Source organism: Scyliorhinus canicula, chromosome 28, assembly GCF_902713615.1.
Source record: "Scyliorhinus canicula chromosome 28, sScyCan1.1, whole genome shotgun sequence".
Taxonomy (NCBI): domain Eukaryota; kingdom Metazoa; phylum Chordata; class Chondrichthyes; order Carcharhiniformes; family Scyliorhinidae; genus Scyliorhinus; species Scyliorhinus canicula.
Window position 1 is genome coordinate 10,417,403 of NC_052173.1, and position 21,801 is coordinate 10,439,203.

Consider the following 21,801-nt stretch of genomic DNA (forward strand, 5'->3'; position numbering starts at 1 on the left):
GTGCTATCCACAATGCTACCGTGCTGCCCATTGTGTTGTGGTTTAGATGATACAAGTCTGTCAGAGAGATCAGCAAGTCACAGGGCACCTGCAGACCTTGAGACACCAACTTGCTGATGACCAGCTTGCTGATGACAACTGTGTCAGCTTACACAGGATCAGCAGGATGCCATTTATCTTTTCCCAACTGGAAGATGTGCAGGTTAGGTGGATTGGCCATGCTAAATTGCCCCTTAATTGGAAAAAAATAATTGGGTACTCTAAACTTTAAAAAAAAAATAAACAAAGTTACTAATGTCCTTTACTGGCTTACATGTGACTCCAGACTCCTAGAAAAGTGGTTGGCTCTCACCTGCACTGTGAAATGGTCTAGCAGTTACTCAGTTCAAGGGCAATTAGGGATACGCTTTAAATGTTGGCTGCCATATCCTCGATCAATGTTTTTCGAACTTTATGTGCCCGGGACCCATTTTTGCCAACTGGCCATCCTTCGGGACCCAGGCCGGCCGACCTTCGGGACCCAGGCCGGCCGACCTTCACGACTCTTTAATGTGACAGGTGAGCCTGCTTGGTCCTCATGATCTCACTTACTTTGTCATTCGACGTTACATTTCTGCTGAGGACTTCAGCTGATGATTGAAGATCTCACTGTATCTGTTCAAAAAAGTCCTCGAACTCACCATGCTTAGTCTGCAAATGCGTTTGATGTTTTGAGGGTTTTAATCTTTCATTTGCAAGTACTTCCCTGCATATAACACATACAAACTTTGCATTCTGATTTGCAGTGGCACAATTAATAAACCCATACCTCAAGAAATCATTTGTTCCTATTTTCAGCTTCTTAATGGGTTGTGAACCATAGGCCCTGCATCTCACACCAGCATTGCTGGCAGCTACAAAATGGAGTAATCTCTCTCGTGCCCAGAGCACATGACGTCAGTGTATGGGGTGCGTGACCTGCTCTCTGCTGCTGTTTCTGGAGAGAAGACTCGATTTTTAAAAAGAATTTGCTCCTGGGTCAGTGCGCTGACATTAGGAGGCAGTCTGCCTCGTTGGGCTCCAGGCCTGCGCAGTGCTGAGGGGGCACGCATGCGCGGGATGGTCGGCATTCTGAAATCTGGTCACGGGACCGATGGCCCCACAACGTTCCTGACACCCGCTCGTGACCCATCCGCAGGGCGTGACACTGATTTTGAAAATGACGGACCTAGGCCCTGCCGTAGCCTCTGCATTGGGGATCTGGTCGTCCCAGCATCCTTAGGAGAATAAGTGTGTGGTAAACACCACTAGTGGTATATTGTATGTATTACGGCACTCCCCGTATATTACAGGTACAACGGTAAATCCCTGCCTGCTGGCTCCGCCCAGCAGGCGGTGTATAAAAGTGTATGCTCTCCTGCGCTGCTCCCATTCTGGTTCCAGCTGCAGGAGGCACAACATCTTGTGCAATAAAGCCTCGATTGTTTCACCATTCTCGTCTCGTGGTAATTGACGGTACATCAGCGTGCTTCTCCACTGAAGGGGGCGGCGCTATCTAAAAGCTTCCAGTATAAAACCAGCTGGCCTAGGACGGGCTGGCACTCACTCTGATGGGTAGCACCTTCCAGTGAATCTCTGCCGTAACAGAAAATAAACTTTCAGTTTCACCTTGCAACTCGGTGTGGGTTCCTTCCTTTTGGCAGGCATAATACTGGCCTTGCCAGCGATGCCCCCATCCCAGAAAAGAATAAAGAAAAGAAAATTGTACATTGCTGCTTGAATGTCTGCCCTGTTGAAGTACGGAGATGCAATGAAGACAAGCTGTAAGGTTGTTTAAGGGAAAGTCTATGGTTTCTTATATCAGGCTGTCTTCTTGCCTCTGAGCCAGAAAGTTGTGAGTTCAAGCCTCACTCCACAGTACATAATCTAGGCTGACATTTAAATGGAGTACTGACGGTGTGCTGAATTATCACAAGTGCTCTTTCAGATGAGATGTGAAAGGTCTCATGGCATGTTTCGAAGAAGAGCAGGGACGTTCTGGCCAGTATTTACACCTCATTCAACATCACTGAAATAGATTACCTGATTGCAATCAGCAATGATCTAATTGTTGTTTGTGGGACCGTACTGTCTGGAAATTAGTTGCCATGTTTCCTATATTACAACAGTGACAACACTTTTTTTTAAACTACTTAATTGGCTGTAAACTGATTTGGGACATCCTGTGGCTGTGAAGGCCCACACCTGTTCCTGGGACCTTAAATTCTGTAAACCGTATTCAGCTTTCTGTCAGGCAGTTGGTACCTGTGCAGCTGCAGCACTGGCCCAGAATCCATGTCATGCCTCAACATTATATAGGAACATAGGAATTGGGAGAAGTAGGCAATCCAGCTCTTCAATCAAATCGTGGCTGATCTCTTCCTGGTCTCAAATCCACCTTCCCACCTGTCGCCCATATCCCTTTAACCCATTTTTAAAATCAGAAATATATGTGACTCCTTCTTGAAACCATTTAATGACTCCCATTCCACCGCACTATGTATGGGGCAGCAAGTTCCACAAATTCACCACCCTCTGCGAGAAATTGTTCCTCCTCATCTCAGTTCTAAATCTACCGCCTCTCAACCTATATCCATGACCTCTCGTTCTACATTGTCCCACAAAGGGGAACATTTGGTCTACGTTTACTTTATCAATCACTTTCAGTATTTTATTCACCTCGATCAGATCCCCTTTCATCCTTCTAAACTCCAACGAGCCCAAACTGTTCAATCTCTCCTCATACGTCAACCCTTTCATCCAAGAATCAATCTGGTGAACCTCCTCTCAACTGCCTCCAATGCCATCACGTCCTACCTCAAATAAGGAGACCAAAACGAGACATAATACTCCAGATGTGGTCTCACCAACACCCTATACAATTGCAACATTGGTATGCTTTTGGAATGCCGCATTTTTACTTCTCCATTCAGTCTTTGGAAAGGTTGCCAAATAGCTTTTTTTTAACATTACCCTTTCCATAAACGGGAAGAGTTTACTACCTTAATGCAGCTAATTACCTTCAACTGGCTGCATCCATTTTCTTTACAGCAGCCCATAACTTTTAATCATGGCTAATAATTAATTAAAATAATTTTCTACAGCTGCTTATATCCACTTTTAAAAAAAAAGTGCTCTAAATATTTTTCAAAATTAATTAATTATTTAAATGAAATCCTACAGTTTATTTTGGTTTCCCACAAAATCTGCAGGTAGAGTCCTGCTGTCCGGAGAAGTGTTTATGCTCGATGTTAATCAATGGAAAATTGTGTTTTGGAACATTACACCTATTTTGGGCATTATTACCACTGTTGCTGAAAATTAATTGCAAGACTTGCGCATTACTGTCCAAGTACAAAAACATCAATTATTAAAAATCAGCACACACTAATCCTATTAATGATTTTGTGGCATGTTTTCTGGAGACAAAACATGCATAGTCACAAATCTGCCTGATATAACTTTGATGCAAAGAAGACTGATGACCCTAAAAGAGAGAGATTTTTGCTTTTCCTTCACCATGTTAGATGTCCATGATCTTGAACAATAAAAATGCATTCTTGTTGCCATTAATGGTAAACATTGGTCTAGATTTTGTGGTCAGCAGAGAAGTGTTGGTGTTCACTGCTGACCTTGAAGAAAGCCACCCACGTAGATCTAGGACTGAATTCTCATGCCCCACCCGCCGCAAGAACGCCACGGGCGAGCCGCGTACAATGGAGAAGTCCGTTGACCTCGGGCGGGATTCTCCAGTTGCCTGGCGAACGTGGCCGGAGAATCCCGCCCCTAGTGTTCTCTTTGGCATGGATTTCACCTGTTCCAATGTTAATTTGAATCTGATGCCAAGTCAAGGGGCTCTCCAGGCATCGAGCAACAGTGATGCCATCAAACAGGTAAGCAGCCAAACATATTTACGTATTCTCACAGACAACAAGCCAGGAATTGAAATGACCTGATTATCCTTCACTTTTTACAACTTCAACGAAGAGCAAAATAAATGATTGTGACATACACATTAGAAGCTGAAATATCCTAAACATTAAAAAATGTTTATCAGAATGGAAAAACTGATATTACACAAATATAAAATCAATTTTCCAGGGCCAAAGGTGTTCTTCAACAATAGGTCTGACTTAGTATGTCATTAAAAACCCAGTTACACCTCATTAAAAAGACATATGTTTTTGAGAGTTTTTAACAGCGATTTTACAATGTAAAAGGGGACCTTCTCGACAGTTCAGTAATTTACCATTGATTGCAATCTGCAGGAACTTCAACCGCACACCCTCTGGAGAAGCATAGAATCACTGACAGTAATTTCTGGATTTCTGCATTTAAGTATACATGTGTGGATTCCAAAAGTTGATGTTTAGTTTCAGAGTAGCAATGGTGAACACTAAGTTTCACCATCGTCCAGGCCATAATATTTGGTGATGTAAGACCTTAAGGAATATCCTTGTATTACTCAGACAAATTCTAACTTCTTAAGCATTACCACGTTATATCTAATAGTGTGTTGAGAAAATTCACATCTACCTTCCTGATGGTTCAGTGTTTCATGGTAAAACTGAGTCAAAATTGGGAAGGTCTCTGGTTTGTTTCCCATTTGTGCTGAGTTATCTGATCTTCCTTAGGGCAGTAGTGATGAGGGGTGGCACTAGAATAGAAGTAAAAACAAAGGAATTACTACATGGAAAACGACCATGGACTTTTAGTTTGTTTTCTACCATCCTGGTAGTCACATGATACGACAGACTCGGTGATGTGATGAGTCCGTTACATCTCGCGAAAGGCCTCACGTGATTTGCGACACTTGGAACGTATCGCGAGATCTAACGAGATGTACATATTTAAATGAACCTATTCCAGCGCCCAATTCTCCCAAGGCTCAGGAACGAATGCCCCCACGTGGGAGACCTCACCATGGTGGTGTTTAGTACTGGTCCACACAAACATGGACCAGTCGTACCGACACCTTGGGGGAGGGGGGGGGGGGTCTCCCAGGCCACTGGAGATCCCTGGGTAGTCGGGGACAGAACAGGATTGCACCCTGGCTCTCCCTCTGGCACTTGGGTGGCAGTGCCAGGGTGCCCAGGTGGCACTGCCAAAGGCCCGGATCTGAGGGGGGCCATGCCTATGAAAAGGGGGGGTGAGGGGGGTATGAAGGGTGGGAGGGATAGGGGCATTGAAATAGGCATCCAGTCTGTCATATTACAATGACCAATTAAGGGTCAATGAGGCTTATTATCAATTGACCCTAATAATACGCTGCCTATGCCAAAAATTGGTTGGCACTAGGAGGAGGGTGGAAGTGGGAAGCCTGATTTTTAAAGGGCAGGAAGAAAAGGAGAGGTGACTCTTCGGGGACTGCCATTTGCCAATTGAAGGGTGGCACCCCTTAGACTGAAATCCCAATGAGGGGCGTAGGTTCCGCTCGGCCCTTGCTAATGAGCTCCACAGTGCTTTACTGCGTAGGGCTTATTGATGTGGAGCTGGTTGGCTTTTCACCACTGATGTGGTTTGCCGGGGGGGGGGGAGGGGGCAGTGTGCCATCTACCATCACCACCCTCCCCACTACCCCTCTGTATTCGTCCATTCACTATGTGAGCTCACTTGAGGGCAAGGTTCTGGAAAAATACTGGCACCTGCTGAACCATACATACTGCATCAACAAAATGAAGCCAAACCATGCCCTATCACCTGTTTTCATCATATATCATTAGAAATCTGAAAATGTACAAAACATTTATGGGTGCTTGTGTTATTGGTCTGAATGAAAAACCAATTAATTTGTATTGTTGCAGCTGCCTGGCTGAAAAATCATTTCCTACTTTTTGTCTATTACATCCAGCAGAGTGATATTATCTGGGCCTGATTGTGCTTCCTTTTCCCTCAATTCTTTGTGTTGGCAAAGCACAAAAAGGACGTTTGAAAGTTAAATCAAAGTTAAATGACTGTTAGAATTATTCATTAACGTATGGTAGCAATCTCCCCATTTTGTTTCTTGTGGTTAGGTGATTTATTTTCTAGTTAATTTAGTTGCCATAATGTTGGAAACCCACTAACTGTCCTTTCACTAAAGCACAGTAACACTGAAATAGTTCATGAAAAATAGTTCATGAAGGGCAACTAGGGATGGGCAATAAATGCTGGCCTAACCAGTGACGCCACATCCCGTAAATGAATTGTAAAAAAAGAATCTGGAAGATATTCACCAGCTTTACCCGGTATCGAGTAGTTCACTCCCCCACAGTATGCACTCATGATGGTGACCTGAACCTCTCCCCCACTGACCCCTGTCACTCTTGCTGTGATTGACAACCCCTCACCACATCAAAAGGAGCTAAGTGGTTTCACTTCCTCTTATTCACAGCAGGCAGCACTTGGCTCCTTTTGATATGGTGAGGAGCTTTCAATCATAGCAAGTGTTTATAAACATTGTGGTTAGCATCAAGGCAGGGTACTTGAGATGCATTCAAGAATGAAGGGAAAGAAGATAAACAATCCACCAAGCACCTATCTCTGGACTAATAAAACTGTCAATCACTGGATAGTGAAATATATTACTGTGTGAAATTGAATGGAGTTTTGCACTTCAAAAGCTGTGAAGGGATTTGAAGTATTTTCAAATGCACTTGGCTTTGGAGGAACACTCTGGTACTTGCTGCTGCTGTAAACACTTTTGTCTGAGGCAGCACATGTTAGGGAAGGAGAAGTGAAAAGGCAGTGATCTTTCGCTGTACTGCCTGGACTGCTCTTCAGCTTTCAGGCAGGAGTGACTAATATGGTTCTGTGATGGGGGTCTGATGGGGTCTTTGATGGGGAGAGTCTGATGGGGGGTAGTGGGGGACGGTCGATGGGGAGGGGGTCGGCTGCTAATATTCACGGTACCGTCCCAATTTTCCACCGGTGGGAGCACTTAGGCTCCAGAACAGAAAATCCCGATCACTGTTCTTGAACTGAAGAAGTGAGTGCATCAAGATTGGTTCAATGAAAATGGCAAAAAAAAAATCTGTCAAATCCTGCAGGTCAAAAATAAGCGGAGTAGCAGAACAATTCAACTTCCATCTTCTAAAGAGACATGTTTTGACACCTGAATAGCAAAGTTTAGAAGGAGCTGCGTGTGATGCAAGACAGATGGTGGGAAAGGACAGCTGAAGAAGTCCAATGACATACAGACTCCCACAACTCAATAAAGTTATTTAGTTCTATCAAACGTGTACACAGACCTTCTAGACAGAGTCCACACCGTTGCTCTCAGCTGACAGGTTATCCTTGACCAAAACTCAGGCAGAAATATATATTTTTCTTCTTTTTTTCCCCCTCTTTTTAAAAAATAAACTTAGAGTACCCAATTATATTTTTTTTCCCAATTAAGGGGCAATTTAGCGTGGCCAATCCACCTAACCTGCACATCTTTTGGGTTGTGGGGGAAAAACCCACACAAACACAGGGAGAATGTGCAAACTCCACACGGACAGTGTCCCAGAGCCAGGATCAAACCAGGGTCCTCAGCACCGTAGGCAGCAGTGCTAGCCACCGTGCCGCCCCAACTCGGGTAGAAATAAGGGACAGATGGGCAGAACACTGCAGCAGCCTGCTGAACAAGCCATCTCCGTCAACTCCATAACCCTCCACCAGATTCCTCAGCGATCAGTCCTTGACTAGCTTGACTTGACTCCGTCGGTTGATGAGGTCAAGAAAGGCATTAAGCAGATGAACTCACTCGAGGCTTCAGGAAAAGATGGAATTCCAGTGAAAACTTTCAAAGCGGCAGGCCCTGACACCATAGTGACCTTCCATAATATCCTTTGTGAATTTGGAAGGAAGATGCCAAATGACTTTCACAATGCTACAAATGCAGCAAAGCAGAGTGTGGCATTGCAGAAGTATCAGAGTTCTGTCCAGAGCAGGAAGGAGTTTTTAAAATATAATTTTTACAGAATGTGGGCTTTGCTTACCAAGCCAGCATTTGATGTCCATCCCTAATTGCCCTTGAGAAGATGGTGGTGAGCTGCCTTCTTGAACCGCTGCAGTGCTATGAGGGAGGGAGTTCCATCTTTGCTTGCATCATCCTGAACAGACTTACCATTCTAGCAGAAACAAATCTACTCAGTGTGCCTTTTAACCAGATTGAAACACATATGATGGTCACTGTTAGACAGATCCACAAACACTGCCTTGAGCAGCACATGGTCCTTTACTTCATTTTCATTGACATTGCAAAGACCTTTTTTTTTAAATTTAGAGTACCCAATTATTTTTTCCAATTAAGGGGCAATCCACCTACCCTGCACATCTTTGGGTTGTGGGGGTGAAACCCACGCAGACACGGGGAGAATGTACAAACTCCACACGGACAGTGACCCAGGGCCGGGATTCGAACCCGGGTCCTCAGCGCCGTAGGCAGCAATGCTAACCACTGTGCCACCGTGCTGCCCTTCATTGCAAAGACCTTTGACACAGTCACCAGGGAGACCCTCTGGACACTCCTGGAACAGTTTGGTTGCCCTCAAAAAATTGTCAAATCACACATCTGCTCCACAACAGAATGACAGGCCAGGTCCGTTTAAATGGCGAATCACCAGCTTCCTTTGAGATATCAAAGAGTGAAACAGGGCTGTGTTCTAGCCAGACATCTTTAACCCGTGTCCTGAGCCATTCTGCTGAGGATCTTGAAGAGGGAGTGTGTCTCCGATAACGTCTTGCTGCCTCGCTCTTTGACCGACAACATATCAGTCCAAAAACCAAAACTTCATCCAGGAAGTCCTTTTCGCCCATGACTGTGCCTTAATGACTCACAACACAAGAGATTTGCAGATCATGGTTGACAGGTTTTTAGAGACTTCAAAGCTGTTTGGATTGAAAGATTGAGGGCACGGTTCTCCCAAAAAAATGACTGAGTGGACAATTCAATAAAAAAGTTTCCTAATGCGGCCTTGTCGCATCACCAGGTTGGGCGCGACGAGGCCGTTTGATCGCGCCCTCACATGAACATTCACGTGAAACTTTGTTTTTAATTGTTAAATCTCGCTGGAGGCAATCTTGCAGTGGGCCATTTAAAGAGGGGAGATTAAAAGAAAAGTTTGACACAGTGGGTGGGATTCGCTGGTCTCATCTGTGGTTGGACACGTTGGAACATTTGATGTTCCAGCCAAAGCTCCAGTCGCTCTGAATTCCCTCCTCCGGGGGGAATTTCCGATCGCCGGGCAGGCGTGGCTGGAGAATCCCGCCCTTCGTGTCCAAAGATGATGCTAGTGAGGTGGCTTGCTGTGCTAAATTGTCCCTTAGTGTCCCAAGATGTGGTTAGGTGGATTGGCCATGCTAAATTGTCCCTTAGTGTCCAAAGATGTACAGGTTAGGTGGATTGGCCATGATCAATTCTCCCTTAGTGTCCAAAGATGTGCAGGTTAGGTGGATTGGCCATGCTAAATTGTCCCTTAGTGTCCAAAGATGTACAGGTTAGGTGGATTGGCCATGTTAAATTGTCCCTTAGTGTCCCAAGATGTGTAGGTTAGGTGGATTGGCCATGTTAAAATGTCCCTTAGTGTCCAAAGATGTACAGGTTAGGTGGATTGGCCATGATAAATTGTCCCATAGTGTCCCAAGATGTGTAGGTTAGGTGGATTGGCCATGTTAAATTGTCCCATAGTGTCCCAAGATGTGCAGGTTAGGTGGATTGGCCATGCTAAATTGTCCCTTAGTGTCCAAAGATGTGCAGGTTAGGTGGATTGGCCATGATAAATTGTCCATTAGTGTCCAAAGATGTGTAGGTTAGGTGGATTGGCCATGCTAAATTGTCCCTTAGTGTCCAAAGATGTGCAGGTTAGGTGGATTGGCCATGCTAAATTGTCCCTTGGTGTCCCAAGATGTGTAGGTTAGGTGGATTGGCCATGTTAAATTGTCCCTTAATGTCCCAAGATGTGTAGGTTAGGTGGATTGGCCGTGATAAATTGTCCCTTAGTGTCCAAAGATGTACAGGTTAGGTGGATTGGCCATGCTAAATTGTCCCTTAGTGTCCAAAGATGTGCAGGTTAGGTGGATTGGCCATGATAAATTGTCCCTTAGTGTCCAAAGATGTGCAGGTTAGGTGGATTGGCCATGTTAAATTGTCCCTTAGTGTCCCAAGATGTGCAGGTTAGGTGGATTGGCCATGCTAAATTGTCCCTTAGTGTCCAAAGATGTGCAGGTTAGGTGGATTGGCCATGATAAATTGTCCATTAGTGTCCAAAGATGTGTAGGTTAGGTGGATTGGCCATGCTAAATTGTCCCTTAGTGTCCAAAGATGTGCAGGTTAGGTGGATTGGCCATGCTAAATTGTCCCTTGGTGTCCCAAGATGTGTAGGTTAGGTGGATTGGCCATGTTAAATTGTCCCTTAATGTCCCAAGATGTGTAGGTTAGGTGGATTGGCCGTGATAAATTGTCCCTTAGTGTCCAAAGATGTACAGGTTAGGTGGATTGGCCATGCTAAATTGTCCCTTAGTGTCCAAAGATGTGCAGGTTAGGTGGAGTGGCCATGATAAATTGTCCCTTAGTGTCCAAAGATGTGCAGGTTAGGTGGATTGGCCATGTTAAATTGTCCCTTAGTGTCCCAAGATGTGTAGGTTAGGTGGGGTTATGGGGATAGAGCCTAGGTAGCGTTGCGGTGCAGACTCGACGGGCCGAATGGCCTGCTTCTGCACTGTTGGGACGCGCCAAATGGCCTCTTTCTGTTGTACCCGTTGCAGGGGTATAAAGGAGTTCACAAGATGTGTCAGCGAGCTGTGAAAACAGTTTTCCACCAACCTGGCTCTGGAGGCCCCGTCGCCACATCAAAGGCGGCCGTGAGGTGATGGTGAAAGCGGCGCAAACCGTCGCTCTTCGCTCCCACCACAATGGAGGCAAACGCGCGCTCGGTCACTCCCGCGAGAGGCGGCGCGAGATCGCTGGCGAGGGCGACACAAAGGCGGCATTGTCCACGCGCGCGAGGCGGCGGCCGCTTTAAATCCGGCTTCAGTTGGAGTTGTGCGAGTCGGTGTGTGGAGAATTAGAGGTCAGGTGTGGGAGAAAACCCGGTGAAATCCCAAATTCTCTATGCAATCGTCCTTCAAAGAAAGAGTATTTAAAAGTGATTATTTTTCAATAATTTTTTTAACAACTTTTTTTACAAGATCAACGACGATTTCAGTTCATATTTTTATTTCTAGAATTCTATTTTGTACTTTTCCATTTCTGAACGGTGAGTTCTTCAACTTTTTTTAACATGCAACTTTTCAATTTGCCTTGTATAATGAACTAATTTTTATTGTGCTTTTCCAGTTGCTGAATTTTATTCGAGTTGGTAAGTTTTATCATTTTTTCAAAAAACAAGCTTTTTTATTTGTAGTAGTGAAGTGTCTTTCTTGATGATAGTGTGTTACATTATCACAATTTAGGTTGCCATAACTGTCATTATTATGTATAACCTGATGAATGAAAAATCTGATACAATTACCAGAAGTGTTAGTGTATCCATGTGTTGCTTAGATTCATTGTTACATCATGGTGATGTAAATAGGCCAAACAGGCCATCAAGGCCTAGTATTGACTTATCAGGTTGTTCAACCCGACCTTAAAGGACAAGGATGTTTTCATGGACTGCAAAAGGCATTCACCATTCAAGCCTGATGACGTCTGTGTGCTGCCCCAATATTAGACCTTCAATCTCTTACCAAGATGGGAAGAAATCTGTACTTGTACAACATGCAAGCTTACTGTCTGGGTGAGGGCAGGAAAGCAGACCTGAAATGGATCTCCTCACTCACATGGACCTCCCGATAGATCAACATAGGAGAAACATTGGTTGGAATTCTCCTGTCGTTGCGATTCACTTTTCCCGCTGGTAGAGCACCCGCGCCAGCGAGTTTCTTGGTAGCATGGGGTGGCTTTAATGACAAATCCCATTGACAAGCGGAGGGAACCTCCACCAGCGAATGGCGCACGGCCGGGAAACATGCTACTCGACGACCAGAGAATCCTGCCTGTTATCTTTGCAGATAAAGAGGCAAGTGAAGGACCAAGCATATTAGCAGAGTTTAAAAAAAAAAAATTTTATTCAAGTTTTTTAATAACAATAACAAATTTTCTCCCCGCAATTTAAAACAAGGCGTGTTTCCACGCCAAAATAAGAAAATAAGTCCCCCCCCCCCAAAAATAAATAATAACAAATAGCAATACAAGAAAGAAAAAAATAACATAACAAACCCACCGCCGCAAACCCCCCCCCCCCCCCCCCAACCATCACCAAACCCACCCGCCCCCGGTTGCTGCAGAGACCGACCACTCTCTACCCCCTCGCCAGGAAATCGAGAAAAGGCTGCCACCGCCGAAAGAACCCCTATACCGACCCTCTCAGGGCAAATTTCATCCTCTCCAACTTTTTTTTTTGTTTTTCCTCCCCCGTTTTTTTGGGAGAGTTACTGCAGCCTTTTTCTTCTTCCCACTCCAGGTGAGCACCATATAGTGTGGGGCAAGTTCTTCCAGGCACCTTCCCCCACCGGGATGCGTAGAAACAGCTCCGTTTGGGGCTCTCGAAACAGCCCAAAAGTCCCTAAAAAGCGGGAGCTGCCGAACGTGCGGCTTAGCTCCACATAGCCGCAACCGGAACGCCGATCCTCTCCAACTTGATGAACCCGGCCATGTCGTTGACCCAGGTCTCCGAACTCGGGGGCCGCGTATCCCTCCACTGTAACAGAATCCTGCGCCGGGCTACTAGAGACGCAAAGGCCAGAATGCCGGCCTCTCTCGCCTCTGCACTCCCGGCTCCGAAGCTACCCCAAAGATCGCGAGCCCCCAGCCCGGCCTGACCCTAGACCCAACCACTTCCGACAAAATCTCCGCCACCCCCTTCCAAAACCCCTCCAGAGCCGGACATGCCCAAAACAGATGGGTGTGATTTGTCGGGCCAAACGAACACCTCCCACACCTGTCTTCCCCTCCGAAAAATCGGCTCATCCTTGCCCCCGTCATGTGAGCCCTGTGCAGCACCTTCAGCTGAATTAGGCTGAGCCGTGTGCAAGAGGAGGAAGAATTCACCCTCTCCAGGGCGTCCGACCACGTTCCATCCTCAATCTCTTCCCCTAGCTCTTCCTCCCATTTCGCTTTGAGCTCACCTACTGAGGCCTCCTCCTCCTCCTGCATCAGTTGGTAAATAGCTGAGATCTTCCCTTCCCCGACCCACGTCCCCGAAAGCACTCTGCACCCCCCTTGGCGGCAGCCGTGGAAACTCCTCCACCTGCCTCTTAACAAAGTCCCTGACCTGCATATACCTAAAAGCGTTCCCAGGGGGGAGGTTCCACTTCCCCACCAGCTCCTCCAGAGTCGCGAACTTCCCATCCACGAAGAGGTCCCCAACTGTCTGATGCCTGCCCTGTGCCAACTCCCAAATCCCCCACCCGTTCTCCCTGGCGCAAAACGGTGATTGCCCCGTATCGGGGCCCAAACTGAGGCCTTCACTTCCCCCCCCTATGCCGCCTCCACTGTCCCCAGATTTTGAGAGACGCAACCACCACCGGACTCGTGGAGTATTTTGCCGGGGGGAGTGGAAGTGGGGCCATCACCAAGGCCTCCAGACTCGTACCCGCACAGGACGCCACCTCCAGTCTCTTCCATGCGTCACCCTCCCCTTCCGTCACCCACCTGCGAATCATCGCCACGTTCACCGCCCAATAATATCCACACAGGTTGGGCAGCGCCAGGCCCCCTACCTCTCTTCTTTGCTCCAAAAATACCCTCCCTACTCTCGGGGCCTTCCACACCCACACAAACCCCAGAATCGACTTATTCACCCTTCTAAAAAAAGCCTTCGAGATCAACATGGGGAGGCACTGGAAAAGAAACAAAAACCTCGGGGGCACCGTCATTTTAACCGACTGGACCCTGCCCGCCAATGAGAGCGGCAGCGCCTCCCACCTCCTGAACTCCTCCTCCATCTGCCCCACCAGCCTCAAAACGTTAAGCCTATGCATAGCCCACCAGGTCCTAGCCACGTGGACCCCAAGATACATAAAGCCCTCCTCAACGGGAGTTCCCCTATCTCCCTCTCCTGACCCCCCGGGTGCAGGACAAACAGCTCGCTTTTAGCTTATATCCCGAAAAGTCCCCAAACTCCTCAAGTATCCTCAGCACCTCTGGCATCCCCTCAGCCGGGTCCGTGACATACAGCAGCAGATCATCTGCATACAGCGACAACCGGTGCCCCCCCCCCCCCCCCCCCGCACAATTCCCCTCCAACCCTTCGAGTCCCTCAGCGCCATGGCCAGGGGCTCAATTGCTAACGCGAAGAGCAGGGGAGACAAGGGGCACCCCTGCCTCGTCCCCCTGGAAAGCCGAAAGTCCTCTGACCTCCTCACATTCGTCGCCACACTCGCCACCGGGGAGCTGTACAGCAACCTCACCCAGCTAATGAACCCCTCACCAAACCCAAACCTCCGCAACACCTCCCACAGGTAACTCCACTCCACCCTATCAAAAGCTTTCTCCGCATCCATGGACGCCACTATTTCTGACTCCCCAGCCACCGGCGCCATCATCATAACATTCAGGAGCCTCTGCACGTTGGCATTCAATTGTCTCCCCTTTACAAACCCCGTTTGGTCCTCATGAATCACCGTCGGGATCACATCCTCCATCCTCCTGGACAGCACCTTTGCCAACAACTTGACATCTACGTTAAGGAGCGAGATCGGCCTATAAGACCCACACTGAAGGGGGTCCTTGTCCCGCTTCAGGAGCAAAGAGATAATTGCCCTGGACATCGTCGGGGGCAAAGCCCCCCCCCCCCCCCCCCCCTCCCTGGCCTCATTCAGGGTCCTCTCCAGCAGCGGGCCCAGCAAATCTGAAAATTTCTTATGAAATTCCACCGGGAACCCATCAGGCCCCGGCGCTTTCCCTGTCTGCATGCTTCCCAGCGCCTCCACCAACTCCTCCAACTCAATTGGGGCCCCCAAACCCTCCACCCGCTCGTCCCCTACTCTTGGGATGTTAGCAGTGTTAAAGAATGCTTTGAAAGCACCAGGCATAATTGAAATAACAATAGAGTATCTAAAAGTCCTTGGAGACACAGAAATAGAAGTGATAACAGAAAATTATGACCAAATATATACCAAAAGATACATTCCAAGTGACTTGAGATATTCATCATTCATTAAATGACCTAAGAAACCTTGAAAATGATCATAGAAAGAAATAATAATTTGAAGTAGAATTTGGTGAAACAGCATGGAGTAGGAACTAGAGAGGTAATATTTAACCTCAGCCATTCTTCGATGAATATCTCGAAGTCAACAACAAATTTACATATGCTCCATAGGCTGTGGAAAAGCGTACAATCGTTTTTATCCCCAAAAGTTATAGACGTGTTGTTGAAATGTGACATCGACAATAAAGATGAGATTTTTCCAGAGCCTATATTTGGATCAAATGGCGAGCATCAGGCTGCAAGAGGGACAATTAGACATCTATTTCAAATGAAGAGAGGAATGCGACAAGGCTGTGTATGTTACCAGAATTTTAAAAATCTGTACATAGAACAAACATTCAGAGAATTAGATGTACTTCCAAAGAGGGGTAAAAATTGGAGGCAAGAACTTAAACTTGTAGTATGTCGATGACACATCATGACTTGCAGAATCAGAACAGACCCTGCAAAACATTAAAGGTCAAGTAAAATCTACAAGTTTAGAATGTGGATTTGGTACGAACACCAAAAACAAGGTTTGCTTGAGGGAATGCATTAGCAGAAACTAGAGTGAAGATTGTGGGCAGCACGGTAGCACAAGTGGATAGCACTGTGACTTCACAGCGCCAGGGTCCCAGGTTGGATTCCCTGCTGGATCACTGTGCGGAGTCTGCACGTTCTCCCCTTGTCTGCGTGGGTTTCCTTCGGGTGCTCTGGTTTCCTCCCACAGTCCAAAGACATGCAGGTTAGGTGGACTGGCCATGATAAATTGCCCTTAGTGAGCAAAAAAGGTTAGGAGGGGTTATTGGGTTACGGGGATAGGGTGGAAGTGAGGGCTTAAGTGGGTCGGTGCAGACTCGATGGGCTATGTTCTAAGATTGAAGTGGATGGTGTTGCACTGGAACAAGTAGATACGTTTGTCTATTTAGGACAAATTATAGCAGAAGATGGAAATGCGATGCTGAAATTAGAAGGATAGAGAAAGCTGGTAGAGAAAGCTGGCAGTAATTTTGTGACGATAATGGATGTGTTAACAACAAGAAATCTCAAGCTTTGTAACAAGGAAAAATACCATTTAATATAACATTCTATCTACTTTCCTCTCTGCCTCAGAAACCTGGACAATAAATAAAGGTTTATGGATGAAAATGGAGGCTTTTGAAATGTGGATGCTAGATGTATTGCTTAAAATTCCTTATATAAACCATAACATAAATAAAGAAGTGCTTGAAATAGCAAGAGTGAAAAGAATTCAAAGTGGCGTCCGAATAGACCATTGGATCACAGCTGAAAAGCTACAGAGAGCTCTTCTATATGGCGAAATGGAGGGCAGCAGAAAGAAGGGTCGACCTGGGTGTACTTGGATGACGGACGCCACAAAGTGGTTTCAAACGAGCTACAGAGGATGTGATAGGCTGGTGCAAGACAGATGAGTGTGACATACCATGACAGCTGATCCCCTGGCAGGAGTAGCTACAAGCAGCAGCAGCATAATTTGTAGGCTGTACAATTCCTCTTAAGTATTAAAATGGCACGGATATAGTAGACTGGCATGTTGAGAGACAGCAATAGATTTCCCTCAATTAAGAAGAACCTAAAATTGGTGTGCTTTTACCAGTTCTTTAAACGTTGGGCGTGATTCTCCGCCCCCCACAACGGGTCGGAGAATAGCGGGAGGGCCTTCCTGACATTTTTCCCGACCTCCCGCTATTCTTCCCCCCCCCCCCCCCCCCCCCCCCCATGACACGAATCGCTGCTCGCCGTTTTTTACGGCGAGCAGCGATTCTCCCCTAGCCGATGGGCCGATTTCCCAGGCCTTTACGGCCGTTTTCACGAACTCCAACACACCTGCTCTCACAGTTCATGAAAACGGCTGCAAAGTGCCGTTCTGGAGAACCATGCCACCGATTGGCACAGCCGTGCCAAGGGTGGCATGGGCCCGCGATCGGTGGTCACTGATCGCTGGCAGCGGGTCCAAACCCCGCGCACTCTTTGTTACTCCGCCGCCCCGCTGGATCAGTCTGCGGGGCGGCTGAGGGGCAGAACGGCCCACGCATGCGCGGGTTTCACGCATATGCGTGATGACGTCATCCACGCATGCGCGGATTGGAGCCGTCCAATCCGCGCATGCGCGGCTGATGTCATCGTTTGCGTCAGCCGCCGTTAACCTTGGCGCGCGAGCTTAGCGAAGTTCGCTAAGCCTGCGATGCCGAGGTTCACGGGGCCCCGCTGCTAGCCCCGACCGGGGAGCAGAATTGGGTCCCGGGAGGGGGCGCGGAGGCTGCCGTGAAACACGGCCAGTTTCACGGCAGCCTTCACGACTCTCCGCATTTGCGGAGAATCGCGCCCGTTATGTTCATGTAGAATATTCTCTGACGGGCCAAAGCCCATAAGTGCAGTATATAACCAAAGTTGAACACAGTAGGAGAGAAGCTGAGGTAAATTAGGAAGAAGTAATTCAGTGATGCGAAGCTTGGGTTTTAAAAACCCTGACGATTGTCGAAGGAAGAGGAGACCTTGGGAACTGAGAAGTTCAACATGTTGAACTCAGGAACAAATGAGTTTAATTAGAAAATGGTGTGATAAGGTTTGATTTCAACACGGTGAGGAGTTATGGAAGAGGAAGTGTGCTTAGGACTGCATTTGGAGTTTAGGAGGTAGAAAAGAGGAACATTCAGAAGGTCAATGACCAGGAGTGCATAAATATCAATGGGCGAGAAAAGAAGAGCTAGTAACAAAAATCATGTCCAAGAGGATGAGAAGGTTGTGAGAAAAGCCACCCTAAATTTGGGAGAAGCTTTGAAGTCTTTGGTGGAATCGATCTTCCCACAGAGTTGAGTGGCTGAAGGGAAAAGACAAAACTTTTGGAAGCTGCATTGAATTGTTCTGCCTGTCAAACAGACCTGTAAGATTTTCCCATCGTTGGAGTCTGTAAGAATTGTAACGTTACGAATGAGAACATGAGGGAATTCAAAGCTCAGGCATCCCTGTCCTTTTATGGTTTTAGCAGTTCTACAATACAAATGGGCGAATAGGCAGCCTGGAAGTGAGTTGAGAAACGGGTTTTAATGATTCTGAAGGGAAACTTGACCGTTGCAGATAGTCAAACAAAACTCAAGAATAATACAGGAAGATTTCCTGCTATCTTATAATATCCTAGTTGTAGTGCTGACACGCAATCTTATGCTTTGAAGAGACATTTTCTTCCTGGGCTACAGAATTTTAAACAAATAATCAGATTGGATTCCGCTTAACAGAATCAACAGTGAATGCACAGACCCACAAAACAGTCTGCAATCTATTTAGCAGCCCTCTTTCCAACTTCAGGTGAGCCTCCTCATTGTTGAAACAGCAAGGATGATTGTTATGGTGCATTAAGGGTTGAATATCTCATGTAGAGCTAGTAAATCAAACTGATTAGAGTCTGCATTTTCACATGATGCTTATTTTTAACATATTATTAACTGAACTTGGAGGATTACTCATGGATCGTCTGGGGTCTGTAGCATGTTATAATGTTTAGCTTCTAACATAGAGCTGTGTTTTAATTGGCCTGTCCCATTAATGCCACTATTGATATACTTGCTGCAATCAAGTGCTCTAAAATACCCACACGATTGGATCACTAGTAAACCAAATTATTGGCAGATGAATAGTTAGCCAAAATATTATTGCTGATTTGGTTGTTGTTTTATATTTTGATTCTTCAATTGAGTTTAAATAATAAGCCACAAAGGAAGTTGTATCTAGTTTGGAGTATGAATTCATTCCAGTTGTGTAAGGAAACTGAATTAATATCAGCAGCAGTTTTGCAAGTGCAGTTTTCTCACATATTTGCATTTTTACAAATCACTGAAGCCCTCTGTTTTTTTGAGGCAATATAAGCAAGAAAAAAATTACCTTGTCTTGAGCTGCACCTATCTGATTGAATTACTTCAGTTCTCTCATACTGTTGAACTCAGTAAATATTATGGACATGTCATCAACATTCATTGTCTGCATTTATATTTTAGAAAAAGCTGAAATATCACAGTCAGAAGAAATACCTTGGTGATTGAAATTTATTTGAATATAATGAAAAATATTGGGCTAAAATCAATTATTCTATCCTTTTCCAGTGCAATTAGTTAACACTTTTTGTTTTACAGATTATCATGGAACAGCCTGCAGTGCAAGGTGAGTGCTGAAATCATGCTGTTCCAATGTTTCAGTGAAAATCTGTGTGTATGTATATATATATAAGTCTCACATTTAGTGCGAGTATCATAAAAAATAGAAGCAAAAGGAGGCCACTCGGCCTCATACTTAAGATATCACAAGTATCAGAAGTAGAAAAGAAAACCAGTCATTCCTTGCTGGTTTTTCTGCCTTCATAACTGACTTGTCTTAAAGGGAAGTATGTGATGATTTATAGACAATTCCCAATATACAGAAACATTCCTCAATACTTAACCTAGTTAATAGTATGCACCTTGGCAGCACGGTGGTGCAGTGGTTAGCATTGCTGTCTGACGGCGCTGAGGTCCCAGGTTCGATCCCGGACCTGGGTCACTGTCTGTGTGGAGTTTGCACATTCTCCCCGTGTTCGTGTGGGTTTCATCCCCACAACCCAAAAATGTGCAGGGTAGGTGGATTGGCCATGCTAAATTGCCCCTTATTTGGAAAAAATAATTGGCTATTCTTAAATTTATATTTTTTTTAATATTATGCACCTAATTTTGACCACTTCCATATAGGAAGCACCAAAGCAAAGGCTTTAAACGAAAAAGCCATATTTGAACACAACTCGAGGGCGGCATGGTGATGCAGTGGTTAGCACTGCTGCCTCACGGCGCCGAGGACCCGTGTTCAACCCCGGCCCCAGGTCACTGTCTGTGTGGACTTTGGACATTCTCGCCGTGTTTGCCTGGGTCTCACCCCCACAACCCAAAGATGTGCAAAGTAGGTGGATTGGCCACGGTAAATGCCTCTTATTTGAAAATAAAATTGGATACACTAAATTTTAAAAAATATATATTTGAACACAACTCCATCTTAGCAACTAATTATCACAACCATGTTCCACACCAGTAACTATTTGTGAGAAATGCCATGGGAGATTAACTATTAATATTAAAGCTTGGGTCTTATAAATAAACAGGTGAGAGTGTCTGGTCTGATATAGATGTGGTGAAATATTCATACGAGGTTCACCAGAAGTGTTAACCATTAGGTAGATGCGGGAAACAAGTCTCCCTGGAATAGACGGTTCATATGTTTTGACTGACACATTAGGGGGGGGGAAGGAATTTAATTCCGCCGCCCCCCCCTGCTCTTGGGGATGCATATGTCATGTGGAGTCTGCACAGTAAAGGCTGGCAGCAAACCCTCTGGGCTTGGGAATGGGGTACTCCTGATTGAGCACTCTGTGGCCCCAAAGCGCACCCTGCCCCCAAACCCCTAGCGTCAAGAGCCGTCCCTGAATGAAAATATCACCCCTTGTTGCTCGCTGGGGCTGACTGATTGGCCTTGGTAAGGCCGGCCATCTTAGAACATAGAACATACAGTGTAGAAGGAGGCCATTCGGCCCATCGAGTCTGCACCGACCCACTTAAGCCCTCACTTCCACCCTATCCCCATAACCCAATAATCCCTCCTAACCTTTTTGGTCACTAAGGGCAATTTATCATGGCCAATCTACCTAACTTGCACATCTTTGGACTGTGGGAGGAAACTGGAGCACCCAGAGGAAACCCACGCAGACACGGGGAGAACATGCAGACTCTGCACAGACCGTGACCCAAGCCGGGAATCGAACCTGGGATCCTGGCGCTGTGAAGCCACAGTGCTATCCACTTGTGCTGCCGTGCTGCACTTTAGAGTGCATCGTAACCTGCACTCCAGGACCTCCTCCATATTGGTTGGTCAGAGGCCTGCTGCAGTACAGCAGTGATTAGTTCTTCTCTCCACAAAATCTAAATCAATTAATCTTTTCTAACTTTACTTATTTGCTACTTCTTGGCTCCCACCTCCCACTGCGGCAGTGTGTACAATTATTTTTTTTAAATGGGGTTTGATTAGTAACAATGAACTCCATGGGTTATGGTAATTGATATAGACCGAAAACCAAACAATAGCATTCCTGGATGATTCAATTCATCCTCACCTGCTAAGGCTAAATAGAATGATGTGTTGCATTGCACTGTTTCCAGAACTGTTTTAACACATTAGCTGCTGGGAGTGTGTGTCCTGTATAATTTGATTTCGACCATTTTATTCCTTATTACTCCACTTGCAATTTTGTGTTATCCATCAGCTGGGTTGAAGCCAAGACCACCTTGGTTGTGGCCTTCTCTTGTAGACCTTTTGTCAGTTGTTATCAATGTTGTTCCATACCAGCTGACACCAGATACATTTGTATGGTGTTTCCTGCTGGTTTTTGATAACCCCTCCCTCGTTTTAAGACACAAGAGGTCTCTATCTAGTAGCCCAGCTGAGACACAGCAAATGTTGTGATTAAATGAGTTGCTGAGCTTGAATGATAATATCACAAGTAGGCTTCAATGAAGTTATTGTGAAAAGCCCCTAGTCGCCACATTCCGGCGCC

General features: G+C 46.0%; 2 protein-coding genes across 20 annotated transcripts in view; one reads left to right on the top strand and one right to left on the bottom strand.

The window, feature by feature from the left end:
* LOC119958234 (G-protein coupled receptor 182-like) overlaps positions 1–10,892 on the bottom strand; it is a 52,836-nt gene extending 41,944 nt beyond the window's left edge. For both annotated transcript variants that reach the window (XR_005458982.1, XM_038786645.1), the window contains exons 1-2: positions 10,805–10,892; positions 4,555–4,675 (exon numbers count right to left, since the gene is read on the bottom strand). The gene's annotated coding sequence lies outside the window, so the exon portion shown is untranslated. The remainder of the gene's footprint in view (positions 1–4,554; positions 4,676–10,804) is intronic.
* A 117-nt stretch (positions 10,893–11,009) lies between these two features.
* LOC119958254 (CAP-Gly domain-containing linker protein 1-like) overlaps positions 11,010–21,801 on the top strand; it is a 113,656-nt gene continuing 102,864 nt past the window's right edge. For 5 of the 18 annotated variants that reach the window (XM_038786685.1, XM_038786683.1, XM_038786686.1 and 2 more), the window contains exons 1-4: positions 11,010–11,237; positions 11,318–11,339; positions 19,229–19,265; positions 19,364–19,391. Coding sequence is in view for 13 of the 18 variants with exons in the window: in XM_038786673.1 (XP_038642601.1) it covers positions 19,370–19,391 (22 nt within the window). In the remaining 5 variants the exon portion in view is untranslated. Of the gene's footprint in view, positions 11,238–11,317; positions 11,340–18,474; positions 18,543–19,228; positions 19,266–19,363; positions 19,392–21,801 lie in introns of those variants that run through there. The other 13 variants (XM_038786684.1, XM_038786672.1, XM_038786687.1 and 10 more) reach the window with 7 other exon arrangements.